Genomic DNA, 13,454 nt, shown 5'->3' with positions numbered 1-13,454 from the left:
CCTGCTGAGGCTCTCCCCAGCTCCATGGTCAGTCTGACAGTGAGTGAGACAGACGAGGGAATAGCGTGAGAATAGCAATCTACTTTAGAGTAAGAACTCCCTATTGTTTGAAAGGTTTCAATGTATTTTGGCAGCTGTCTCATTTTACACCTCAGATAAATTTCACTCTGAAAAACTGAAATAATACACTTTTCCAAAACAAACAAAAACACACTAAAAAGAAAACAGGATAAATGATGCTTCTGGGTCTTCCAGCATCTTTGCTCCGTGTTCCAGTTTAGACACACTTCTGTACTTTGCCTAATGGAGGTTCAGGTGCAGTGTTTATTTTTAGTTGACCTGAACCACCAATTTCTGTATTTGTGGTGAATCTGAGATGATAAGAGCCAATGTAACAAAGCTGTCACAAGCATTCTTTCTGCTGGAGGAGTGTCCAAGTGTTCAGGGTCAATTACAACTGAGCTATAGAGATAAGTCGGGAGGCGGTTTCATTCAGGGTTTTATTCACGAAGGGAGTATTTGCATTATGTTTCTCAAGCAATCCAAGCCTTCCCCTTTTGCAGCTGTATTTCCATTCAAAATCTGTGCTGATCTGAGCTTTCTGGACCAGGCTTTACAGCTGTGCTTCCCCCCTTGTCCATTTCAGGTTTATTGCAGAACACGTGAAAATTGGATGTATCAGACACTTCCTGATAATTTCTGCTCTCACTGTAGCAGATGAGGAAGGTGAAGAGGGACCTATTTGGTCTTTGGTGAAGTTATCTAAAGTTCCTGAATCCTTTCCAGGAAGCATGCAGCTTTTTGCATCTAGAGCTTCAGGACCAATCCTTCCATTGACAAACCCTTGCTAGTTGAGAGCATCAGATAAAAATTAATGTGTTAATTGGTTGGTAGTTAACTGCAGGTTTGTGAGAGGGGGAAAAAGACTTTTGGGGAAGCAAGTTTGGCTGTTCTGAGTGGAAGTGTTGTATTTCAGTAGGTAGGTTCACTCAGAGCCCATTGTTGTTTGAACTGTTGCGATACCCATATTAGTGCTGGCCCACTGTAACCATAATATTTCTAAATGATATTTCTGGTATGCTGAGGTGGAACAAAACAAACCTTGTTTGCTGTACAAGGGGTTGTTTTCAGCTTATTTTGTTATTCTGGGTTGTTCCTGTTGATGCCAGAAGGTGGACGGATGAAAAAGCAACTGAAGGAATGGTTGGCTCTGTGTCCCACGCAAGTCTAACTTAAACATGAGCTTATGTCTATTGATCTATTTAGTGATGGTAGAAAAAATAATTAGTTTAAACAGCAATTTTGTATATTGTGAATGAAATGATGGGATTTAGGTGGCCGCAGCCTGAGCAATGATTTTAGTGTTTAATTCTTCAAATCTAGAGTTTAGCTGGAAACTGAACAGGAAGATCTAATCATAGTTTGTAATTGTGGTAGTGCCCAAGTAGATGGAGAATGTAGTTAAAACTTGAATCAACTTCTTTGTTACGTAACTTGGCTCTTTTTTCTTGCTCCTTAAAAAGTCTGGAGAATGGATTTCTTAAACTTCAAGAATATTAAGCTTGGGGTGATATTAATTCAGACACAAACTGGTGGAATCTGGTCAAGTCAACCTCCGCAATGAAAAGGTTCTGCAAGTTACTATGAGAATGTTTCCATTTAAATGTAAGATACAGATTGTATTGTCTTTGTGTAAGTGTGGGGATTTTTTGAAGCTTGATCATGAAATCCGTCTCAGGAATCTTTGAAGGTGGTGTCTTTTTCATTTTTTTTTGCACAGTGTGTGAATAAGATTTTCAGTCTGTACAGCTGAAGTGGAACTGTTAAACCCTTCAGTCTGGCAAGGTGTATTCTTCTGCATTCAAGGCAAATTTCTTCCCCCCAAATTTGTATCCTTGTTAGTTATTCTCCACACGTGTCATTTCACAGACTTCTTTATAGGTTGATAAATAGTCTTTGTAAATAGCAAGTTATAAACGTAAGCATTTAGTATTGTACTGTTGTTCTTTGTTTTGACAGCTCAAAAGGGAGAGAAAAAGAAGGAAGACAAAGCAGCAGAGCACACAGTGGCATCAAAGAGAGCTGTTGCTTCAACATCTGTGGCAGAGAAACAGACATCTTCCCTCACTAAAAACCTTCTTCCCAAAAAGGCCCCAACCTTCTCTAGCTTGCCACTAACTAAACAGCCACTGAAGTCTTCTACTGGCAGTTTCAAAGGCGTAATTCCCAAGAAGCCGTGGCCTTCATCAGACAGTGTTCCTTCAAAGCCTTCAGCTCCTCCTGGCTCATCGCTTCCCAAAAAGCCAGTTGCATCTTCCAGTTTGGGTGCAGGACTCAAAAGGCCTGCTCCATCTTCTGTTCCTACTGCATCTGGAAGTAGTCAAGTGAAAGTGTCGGCTATCCCTATCCAGTCACAGCCCAACTCTCAGATTCGACAAAATATTCGGAGGTCCCTAAAAGAAATTTTGTGGAAGAGGTGGGAATTCAGAACACTTGTTTTGTATAGGAAGCTATGCCTGGAAGTAAACATTTAGCCTGCAGTTTTATTTCTTGATAAGCAAAATTGAGGGATTTAACTTATACTAGACATTGGTGAAAATACATGTAGTGTTTCAGGTTTATTAAAAATAAATATCTGGATCTAAAATCAGTGTGCACCTGAATGCTAGACAATGACATCTGAAGAGTTAAATTACATTCAAAGTGCAGGTGATCTGCAGTGAAAATCTGGCGATGGTGGTGTTTGCACGTGTAGAGGTGGTACAGGAATAGCGTTGGGAATGTCACAGTGACAAGTTAGTAACTGTAGCACTTGTATGTGTAAATAAAATTAAAAAAAAAGAATGCTGGAGTGTTGTCCCACAAGTGCTGTTAAAGCTGTGGTCAGCTGTCAAGACTTACAGCACTGCATTCTGGCAGCGCCTCTGAATTAGAAATGTTGTTCACGGTGGGAAGTCTGAGCTTAAAACTCATGAGCTTAGGCTTGCTCTGTAGCCCGTGACAGAAAGCCCCATATTGTGCCAGGAGCAGTCGCAGAGGCTGACCTCAGCTCATTCAGGCTGTCTTTCATGTCTTCTGTAGCCAGAGGCAAGAGGTTGCCTTACTTCACAGCTTGAGGGCCTGAGATAGGCTTTGGTTTTGAGATGTCTTTTAAAAGAGACTTGAGTCTCTGCTGGGTGCAGAGGAGCTCAGGTTAGCTCCTTCCTCTGAAAGGTTTTTAACGAACACTACCTGAAGATTCATGCCTAACATAAATGCATGGACATTCTGTTGTTTTTAACAGAGTCAACGACAGCGATGATCTGGTCATGACAGAGAGTGAAGTAGGGAAAGTAGCTCTCAATATTGAGAAGGAGATGTTCAATTTGTTTCATGTGACGGACAACCGATACAAGAGTAAATACCGTAGCATCATGTTCAATCTCAAGGACCCAAAAAATCAGGTTTGGCATTTCCTTAAGCAGTAAATATACTGAAATATATTATTTTTTTTAATGCGTTAAGATCTATCCTGAAAATTCAGAGTTTCAAGATAGAGACTTAGAAGATTATTTTAAATCCTTCCAAATCTTTTAAATAAATTCTAGTAGGAATTGAACTTCATTTGGATCATCTGTATTTATTAAGTCTCGTCCTTTGGAGTGGAATAGTCCCTGAATGACATTCTTAAAAAGAGACTTCATTCTTCCTCCTGTGACATCCTGTAGTATATATCAGATACTACTTCTGTAAATGATTGTTTCTCTTTTAAAAGGAGAAAAAAAACACAAAAAACAAACTTTTGCAGATGGAAATATTGACTGGAGAACACTTTAAACTTTGTGGGGTTTTTTTTCCTCTAATTTCTGCAATAGATAAAAACAGAAGTGCCCATTCAACTTCTGAAATGACTGTTCAGTTAAATTGACTTTTTTATGATAATGAGGAAAATTTGTACTTGATGTTTATTTCATCCTTGTTTTCTGGTTGGTGTACCTTTCCCTCTTTGCTTATAATTAATTAATATTTTTTAATAGGGAATTAATAAATCCAACCACTTTGATAGTTTAACACTACATATCTTCTTTGTTATCCAACCGTTCTCGTTAGCATAGCAACGGTATGTTTTGTTTTCAGGGACTTTTTCATCGCGTTCTGCATGGGGAAATCTCGCTGTCAAAACTTGTGAGGATGAAACCAGAAGAACTTTTATCTAAAGAACTGTCTGTATGGAAAGAGAAACCAGCCAAGGCAGTAAGTGATGTACAGTTTTCCAGTATGTCCTTAGGTATAAATTTAAATGCAAGTTCACCAGCCCTTAGCGCTCCCATTACTGTTTTCTTCCTAATGAAGTAGGAATAATTTCATTAGGCTTTTTCTCTTCCACTAGCCAACTAATAAGAAAGTACAGAATGCAATTATAAAGTAAATATGCAGTCTTGTTACTGAAGTGGTTTTGTTTCTCTCAGGTGATAGAGTCAAGAAAAAAATCACATGAGGTCAAGAAAGTAGCCGTGAAACGGGAACATGCACCTGATGTAAATATGGAAGACTCTCCACCAGTGTCTGATTCTGATGTAAGTAGTAGCTGTTGCTTTAGCATGAGGACATCAGAGGGGATCAGTGGTAACTAATTAGGGCCTCAAATTTTTCCTCAGAAATGTGAACTGTTTCACTGAGCTGTAAGAACATTTCCAATAGGTGTGCTGTGAGCATTTTCCCTTCATAAAAAGTTAATCGTATTTCCAAAGTATTTCTTTGTGGTTAAAATTGATGATCAACCAGAATGTTTTTTTCTTTGTTCATTTTTAGGAACAGCAAGAGTCAGCACGAAATGTACCAAAATCAAACAGCGCTCCTTCTTTGGATGTATTTAGCAGTATGTTGAAGGATACAACCAGTCAGCACCGAGCCCATCTTTTTGATCTGAACTGCAAAATTTGTACAGGTATTTACGTGTTGACTTTGTGTGACGTTAGAAGAATTCTTAAGAGCTTTGTTTGCATGTTTATTTGTTTTTCTCTGCGAACATTTTCAGTGTTAAATAGTAACCAAAAGCATTTTAAATGGATTTATAGGTCAGATTTCAGCATCTGAAGATGAAGTACCAGCTAAGAAGTCAAAGACAGTGGCTTCTGTTAAAAAGGTGGAGACAAAATCAAAACCAGAAGTTCAGCAGAAGTATGAAAGTTCTGCACCACCAGCAGCAGCAGAGCCTGCCAAAGAGGCAGTATCTGAAGATGCAATGGAAACTGATGTTGAACCTGCTGCAGAAGTGGTTTCCCAGTCAAACATAGAAAGATCTTACATTCCTACGACTCAAGTCCAGAACGACACTGACTCTTCTGTCCCTGAAGAAGCTTCAGCTCTTCCTGCCGTTTGTGCTGGTGGAGTTGTCACAACTGTGACAGTTTCTGGTAGAGACCCAAGGACAGCCTTGGGCAGCGCCTCTGCTGCTGCAGCAACAGCCCCACGTTCTGGTCCTGCATCTGAGAAAGTTTCAGTGGGAGAATCAAAGCAGGAAACGTCAAAGCCGGTTATGACTGTCCCCAAATCAATATTAACAAAACCATCGTCTTCACCAGATCCAAGATACTTAGCTGTCCATCAGTTACCCAGTATCAAGTGCGTATATTTAATAGCAAGCTAAGTTGCTGAATCTTAGCCTCGTTATCTTCAAAGTTGGTTTATCCCCCTCTTCCTCCCACCCCCCTCTGAAATAATCAAAAGGCACATTCAACTTGGAAGTTCAGATAACTTGATTCAGAATTTTAATTCATAATCTCCTCATTTACCTTCTCTCGGTGAATTTTTTCTGAGCGTCAGTGAATATTGACAGCAAAGGTTCTACAATGTGTTTTAACAGAGAAGTAAAACTTAAAAGTGTTGGATGTTAAAATCTCCATATAAATTCAAGTATAGAAAGTGAGCGTATGTGAGAGATGGTTTAAAGGTACTTCAGATTTTCATTTTCTATTAAAATTAGTATATGAAAATGAGATACTGTTACATCCAACTTCGTGAATATAAATTAAAATTAACCAATTTAGCTTGAAAGGAAGTACATTGTTTATGTATTCTGAATATATATAAAATAGAAAAAAATATGTGTTGCTAAGGATATGCTTATGGAACTGCAGTCAAAATAGTTTTGTTCATATCTACTCCCTATATATGAGATTCTCTTTCAGATGCATTTTGTTGTCTCGTTTAGTGGAAGTTACATACTTCAAATCAGTTGTTCTATACTCAGGGTCACAATACTAGTGCTAACCCTAATTCTATGATCATATCTTTCAGCATCATTTTGCTTGTCTGTAGCTACAAAAGTATATTTTCAGTTATTCCTCACGTTTCCCATTAATATCTAGTTAATGAAAAGCATTAACAAAGCAATTACAAAGGATTGTTATCTTGGAGGAGGCAAGAAAAGAGGAAAGAAAGGAGCATTGTTACTGTGATCTGTAACTTCTCTGTTTTGGATTTGTTTTACAGCGTTGCAGAGCCGCGCTCACCTCAAGACAGCGACACTTCCCTCTTCCTCTCTCGTCTCAACACCATTTGGAAAGGATTTATTAACATGCAGAGTGTGGCCAAATTTGTCACTAAAGCATATCCTGTCTCCGGGTGCTTTGATTATCTTAGTGAGGTTAGCACTGACGTGTTTATGTGTTTAGAATATGTTGCAATTCCAGTTGCTAGGAAAGCTATGGTCACTGTGTATTTTCTATTGGAAGTCTGACAGTGATAAATGGGCATCCCTTTAGAAGTGGGAACAGTAGCTTAAGGAAAAAAAAAGCCTTTAAAAAATTCTTCACAAATCTGTGAAGAATTCTCACATATATTATTAAATATATATATGTATATGTGAGTATATGTGAGTATGTACCATGGAGTAATAGCTTTATTTCAGGTTGAGGTTTTGAAAAGAAGTTTTATAGCCAGTGTTTTAAAATAGGTGCCACCTTCTGCTCACAGCCAGATGGATCACCGATGTGATCTGTTAAAAATATTTTCTTTAGCCATTTATTAGAAATACTGTCCTTAATTTATTAACTTTTATAAACGACAGCTTTCCTATAAGTCAAAGCTGAGAACTGGCTGATGGCTGAACAAAAGTACTTGGCCTTCCACTGCTGTCTTTGTTTGGCAACATGCCATAATTAACACCTTGAAATTTGGAAATAAGCTGTTTGAAATTAGAAATGTAAATCTGCAAGTTCACGAAAATATAATAATAATAATAATGCATTATCCCCTGGGCTGCTGGGATGGGGCAATCTGCTCTGTGTTACAACCATAGTCTCTTGGCTTATACTACCATGTAATACTTCTTGTTTAGGATTTACCAGATACAATTCATATTGGTGGGAGGATCTCACCGAAGACAGTCTGGGATTATGTTGGCAAACTCAAATCTTCGCTTTCTAAGGTATTCACTTAAAATCCTTTGCAAAGTACAGAAGGAATGTGCAGCAATGAAAAATGACAACTTTTGATAATATAATAAGTTAATAATCAGGAAATACTGGCACAGATCAAACCTAGAATACTACTGTCACCACTTATTTACTTTGAAACTTTTGATTTATTGAAGAAGCAGTTTTGCCTATTGAGCTGCTGATCATTTCTCCCCTACATAGCAGTTAAATCTTCATACTACTTACTGTGTTTTAATGATTAACTGTAAACAATTACATATTCAATATCGAAGACAGACATTCAAATGTTAAAAACTAGGACATTATCATTAACTGTACGTATTTAGTTTTACTATTAAAACCGCTTTAGAAGTGGTAAAGCTGAAGCTCAGCATGTAGATGTAATTATGAAACTAAGACTTTCCCATTTCTTTCACGATTATTTGAGTATTCAGAACCTCACAAGGGATAGCTTGAAGTGAGATACAGAAGTAATTGGGATTTCTAAAAACGACAAGCCTAATTCTAATTTTGCTAATTGAACAACAGGATTCTCTTAAAGATAGAGTATCCCTTGAAAAAATAGTGGATTAATAAGTACACCACTTATTTTTAACCATGGAATTTGCCGTTTACCTTTTGATTTGCTGATACGCTACAGGTTGAATTTTTCCACTTTGCTTTTGTATTACAGGAATTGTGTTTGATTCGTTTCCATCCTGCCACAGAAGAAGAAGAAGTGGCCTATATCTCTCTCTACTCCTATTTTAGCAGTCGTGGTCGTTTTGGTGTTGTAGCTAATAACAACAGACATGTCAAGGATCTCTACCTGATCCCACTGAGTTCTAAGGACCCAATACCTTCCAAACTCTTGCCCTTTGAGGGACCAGGTAAGCACAAAACACAGGGGAGGTTAAACACTAGGTAAAATCAGAAAAAGAAGAATGAGCAACAAGTTGTTGAATGTTTAACATGTTATTAGAGGTGTATATTTCATATAAAAACATTTTTACAGATTATATAGGGAAAAGTTGCAAAGTCAACTATCTCAGAGTAAAATAGCCTGAAACTCACATAGCCTTTCTACCAAGTTGCATACATACTATTAGGAGGATGTTTTTGCTATAAAATTGAGTGCGTAGAAAAGCCACATTAAACAAACAACTAAACAATGACAACAAACAAAGAAAGCAACAAACCCACCCTACTTTCAGCAACCCATAAATCCACAGAGCCTTAGGTCCCTACAAGTGGTGCACTGTCACATCAAGCAGGAAACTCAGCCCTCAGAGGAGTCGAAGTCTGTGAAGACACAGGTAATATTTACAGTGGTTTCGATATTGGCCGCTAGGCTGCTCTGCACTGTGCTTCATGCAACACATATGCACAAGCTGTTTGAAGTGTTCCGTGCTTGGTAGAGCCAGCTAGATGAATCACTGACTTACGAAAGTCAGTTTGTTGGGAGTGGGGAAATCCTATTCCTTCGGATAGGTGATAGACAGCAGTTGGTGTGGGTGAGTTACATTACATTCTTCTATTTATAGTTAGAATTATCAGAAGTAGTGTTTGGCTTGAATTTTCTCTGTGTTTGAGGCAAATAGAAATCCACATTTGTTAGGCAAAGTGTGTTAAAGCACTATGATAGATGCAAGGTTCCAAAGGTATAGACATCTTTAATTAATGGAAGACCCACTTAGACTTCACTTTTTTGGACGCTTCTATAGAAGGCTTTACCTCGTAGTTGTGCTAAGCTGTATTTGTATTTCAAAACCAGAGTCCAGTATATGGGGGAAAAAATATCAGGTAAGCTGTTCTTGCTTTTTGTGTATGTATTCAAACCATAGCATAAAATACATGTAATCCATACTCTTTAATGACATCTGATGGAATTCGCCCTTTTTTTTTTTTTATACTCAATAAAAATATTTTATACAAAGTGGTCATTGTCTCTTTAAATTTAATCGTGTGCCTTCTAACAGAAGACTTAAAAGTACTTTAAAAGCATTATGCTGTAGACAGTGTAAGAGGTGTTGATTAATATGGCTGGAGGGGGGAGGAGGGAGAAGACAATAAAACCCTGTCACTCCAGAAGTCCTGGTTAGTAGATACCCCTGCTGTCTCAGCCAGTTCCATCAGGCACATACAGATGATGAATTTCTCCTGTTCTCTGATGAACTGGATTTGGAACGCAACTGAGGACCTCTGAACTGCTCTAGTACATAGAAGATCTCCAAAAGCATTGACATGGGTGATTTAAGAACAGAGGAAAATGGAAGAAAATTCACATTTATTTACGTCATCTCAAATATTTATTACCGGATGTAATGTGTGTTTGGGATATTCTGCATTGCGTGATAGTTGCCTGTATGTGGATTTACTTTTCTGTTTCACATACACACTGAAGTTCTTTAGCACGTTTCACGTGTGGATGTCAAAGCAACTCGTGAGGAAAACAAAGATCAACTGTAGTTATCAATAGGAAGAGTGTTTTATTGAGGGCTTTATTGGCAATCCTGGAAATCTAGCACAGACTACATATTTAAAGGAGAAAAGTTGTAATGAATACCCTTTTCTCTGCAAAGGAGGTTCCACAGATGTTGGTTTCTCTTCTGACAGTTTAAAACTGGAAGTGTGTTTTCTTGCAGAGTGAAGGCCTGGAATATCTTCATGCTATCTCAAATACTCTTAAAATTGCAACAAATGGAAAAAAAAAAAAAAAACTAGATAGAATATGTGGCCATTATTCATATAAATGTGGCAAAACTGATCTTGTGAAAAAATGCATTTAAGGGCAAGAGAAGCAAATACATGTCCAATGCTGATATTTAGTATATCATATTTTAATGGCTTTAGTTACAATAAAAGCAGTATGTGGACTTCAAATCAGAAAGAGTTAAATATTTTATAAATAATTCAGCACTGAAAGCTCTGCCAACTTAGCTTGCAGCACTTAAAATGCTGGCTCGTGAGAGGTAGTTACTGAGCAGTAGTTGGAGACTTCAGCCAATGTTTTTGTTATTAGCTAAAATTAGGCATTTAGCCCAGTTATGGATCATGAAACCTGTTTAAGGATGTGGAGGTGCAGGTAGATCAGCATTCTGTTCTGTATTTCCATCCCAAATAAGCTCTTCCTGTTTGATCACTTTGGAGTGAATGAATTTAGATGGTAGCTTGTGCCAAGCTTCTCATATTCATGTAAAATTACAGTATCAAAGCTTTAAAAAGTGGTTTGTTCTCTGACTGAACAGAACAGATTAAGTTGTAGCTGTTATTAACTTACCACTGGAATTTGTCTGTAACTTGTGCTTAAATTTTACCCTATTTAGTGACAATCTCTGATTCTTACTGGGATTCAGAAATGACTTTTTTTGTTTATTTTAGAGATGTGATCTGATGGATTTCTGAAACCTGCCTGTTTTAATAATTCAGTGTCTGAGATGCGTGTTGCGATCAGTTGTGTAAATCACAAGTCTCCATGTAAAAGTAAATGAGCAATATATTAATGACGGAAGAACAATGAATGCCTGCTAGGAATTTTGGGAAGAAGATTTGTGAGCTGCTCTGCAGTGGTCAGCACTGACCAAACGTGGAGTCATTACTCACTTGCTGATGAATTCACTCAGTGTAAGCCATACCTTGCTGCTGAGTCCATTCAGGCTGTATGCTATGGGTGGACTTTTTCCCACTGAAGTTGTCTTTTGAGCTATGCCTTGAGGTTATAAATTAATGTGTGTGTAAGGTATTGTGATCGGAACGGCTGGAGCTGATTTTAGGACAAGGATGCATATGAATTTGTAATTGGATGAGCCAAGAATTCGTGTGGTGCTTTCCAGGTGATCTTGGATTCACTGAAGATAATTATTTGTTTAGTTCCCGTCCTGCCTGCTTTCATTGTTCATCTCGCCATCCCTGCTCCCCTTATGGGGGCAGATCTGTGTATGTACTGAATTATTAACAAATCGTGGTTCTGGTTAAGATAGCCAGTTCACTTTCTTCCTGTATTTGTTACTTTTGAATATATTTTTCTAACTGTGAAAGAAAGTCAAAATTGGCAACGCTGAAGGAACACCAAAACCTTATATCTGGAGGAAAAAATGGCACTGAGTTTTTAAATGTACAAATAGGAAACAATATATGCTGCAGGTTGGGAAATATTACAGAGAGCAGCACGTCCAACACCCTCTCAACCACAGAACCACGTCAGATTCAAACACTGAACTGCAAAATCAACTATGGATATTTAGGACACGTTCAGTCAAATTTCATTTTTCTTGTTTCTCGTCATACTTAAAATGAGAGCTATTTCTGATAGGAGTAAAACTTAGATTGGCCTCAGTTTGTTTCTGGCCTTTTGTAAAGAGGATTTCTAGCGCCTGTCCAGGTTTTGCTGCTCTCCCCATTCCGTGGGTAAAACAGACTCGCTGTGTTATTACCAGTTACCAACAGAAGAACACAGGTTCAGAGGAGAGATCTCATCAGACTTTCAAGTTAATTTACTATATTTGAAAAAATTATAGTCCTCGTTAATTACAGCTAAATTTTTGGAGAGTAAGGTTTAAATGGAGTAAGAATTGAGGATCAGAAATGCAAGCACTGATGATGATGGGGGTGAGACTTTGTTAACAGAAAGTAAGGCTTAATGAAACATATAGCAAAAGTTGACAATACCAGGTTTAAAGCAGTGGTAGTTCTGCAGTGTTGTTGTGGCAGACTGTAAGTGGTTCTTGCAGTACAAACTTTCACAGAAGAAGAAATTTTGACTTCCCTGGTCAAAATGTAACTCAGGCTAATCTGTATGTGATGGTATCTTCTCACCTAGAAAGCTTCAGTTAGAAATAGGCTAATCTCATTTTATGGTTTTTGAGTTTAATCTTAGCAGCCATAACTTAGAAAGGATAAATTCTGTTAAACACAAATAGAAATTCAGCTACGTAAATAAAAACAGCTGATAGAATTTTCTACTTAGTGGATTTAGGAGTCCCCTTAAGGGTTTGCATTCAGTTGTTTGATTGGAAGTACGTACTTAGTGACTGTCGTTCACAAATGGAATCTATCTGCATCGATGGGATTTGTATTTATTTACGTATTGCTGTTATCTAGGAGCTTTTGGTGCTATAAACTGCTCCTTAGTGAGCAGAGGGTTTTGTTTAGTAAGAGCAGCAAAAGATATACGTAAATTAGTATCTTATGCTTTTAAAACTCCTACAGGTTCATGAGTGGAAGAAGTGTAGGTTTTAGATTCCTTGCTGTTTAACCACAGTGAACATTATGTTACCTGGCCATTTGTTTTGTGTTTTTGTATTTCTGCTTCCTAGCTGGTTGCAGGTAGTAATTAATATGGACCCTAAAAGGGGTTCTTTTAAGTCATTAAATCCAGAAGTTAAGAAAGCCTCTTCTTACAGTTCTTCTACATTTACCTCTAAATGTGTGTTAAAGGATTTGTTTCCTGCCCTTTATTCTGGTCATGTTTATTTTCCACAAGTGCCAGTGGGAATTGTGAATGTAAGGGGAAGAAACAATGACATGAAACGCACGGATATTTGTGTTTTCTGGTCATTTCGGATAAACGTTTCCAAAGATTCAAGTCAGAAGCTTTCACAGTGGAGCAGTTCTGCTCACAGCGCCTACAGCATCAAACTGAATCCTACAGCAGAGGGTTAAAAAACAACAACTTGCCAAATTGCCAAACATGCCAAATTCAAACCCAACTAAGTGCTTTCTTGGAGAGAAAGCAAACATGCCCAGCATCCCTTTCTCCCACATGTGGAACTCGTATCTGCTTAAGCTCTCATGTGCTGGTTTGGTATGTTAGTTATCAGTTTCCCTACTTCTTATGTATTTTAAAAATGACAACTGGCTGGGAAAAGAAAAATAATCGGACTCAGTTGTAAGCTTTAATATTGTTTCCAAACACAGTTTGTTTGAGGTTGTTGTTGTTGTGAAGTTCAGTGGTGCCAAGTGGTTTATCTGTAAGAAAAAACAAAGGAAGGTTTTCTAATAGCATTACAACTTTCTTTTCTTTAGCTGTGCTTCTTAAATTCCAGCTTAGCCCTA

The 13,454-nt window shown here is 37.8% G+C and overlaps 1 protein-coding gene across 1 annotated transcript in view; it reads left to right on the top strand.

Moving 5' to 3' along the window:
• DIDO1 (death inducer-obliterator 1) overlaps positions 1-13,454 on the top strand; it is a 47,343-nt gene that overhangs the window by 28,355 nt on the left and 5,534 nt on the right. The window contains exons 8-16 of the mRNA NM_001012832.3: positions 2,020-2,476; positions 3,284-3,443; positions 4,117-4,233; positions 4,449-4,556; positions 4,792-4,927; positions 5,058-5,604; positions 6,475-6,628; positions 7,322-7,411; positions 8,095-8,290. Of these exons, the coding sequence (NP_001012850.3) occupies positions 2,020-2,476; positions 3,284-3,443; positions 4,117-4,233; positions 4,449-4,556; positions 4,792-4,927; positions 5,058-5,604; positions 6,475-6,628; positions 7,322-7,411; positions 8,095-8,290 (1,965 nt within the window). The remainder of the gene's footprint in view (positions 1-2,019; positions 2,477-3,283; positions 3,444-4,116; positions 4,234-4,448; positions 4,557-4,791; positions 4,928-5,057; positions 5,605-6,474; positions 6,629-7,321; positions 7,412-8,094; positions 8,291-13,454) is intronic.

The sequence above is a fragment of the Gallus gallus genome, chromosome 20 (genome assembly GCF_016699485.2).
Source record: "Gallus gallus isolate bGalGal1 chromosome 20, bGalGal1.mat.broiler.GRCg7b, whole genome shotgun sequence".
Lineage (NCBI taxonomy): Eukaryota > Metazoa > Chordata > Aves > Galliformes > Phasianidae > Gallus > Gallus gallus.
The sequence above is the reverse complement of the archived record's forward strand: the minus strand, read 5'-3'. Positions and strand labels throughout refer to the sequence as shown.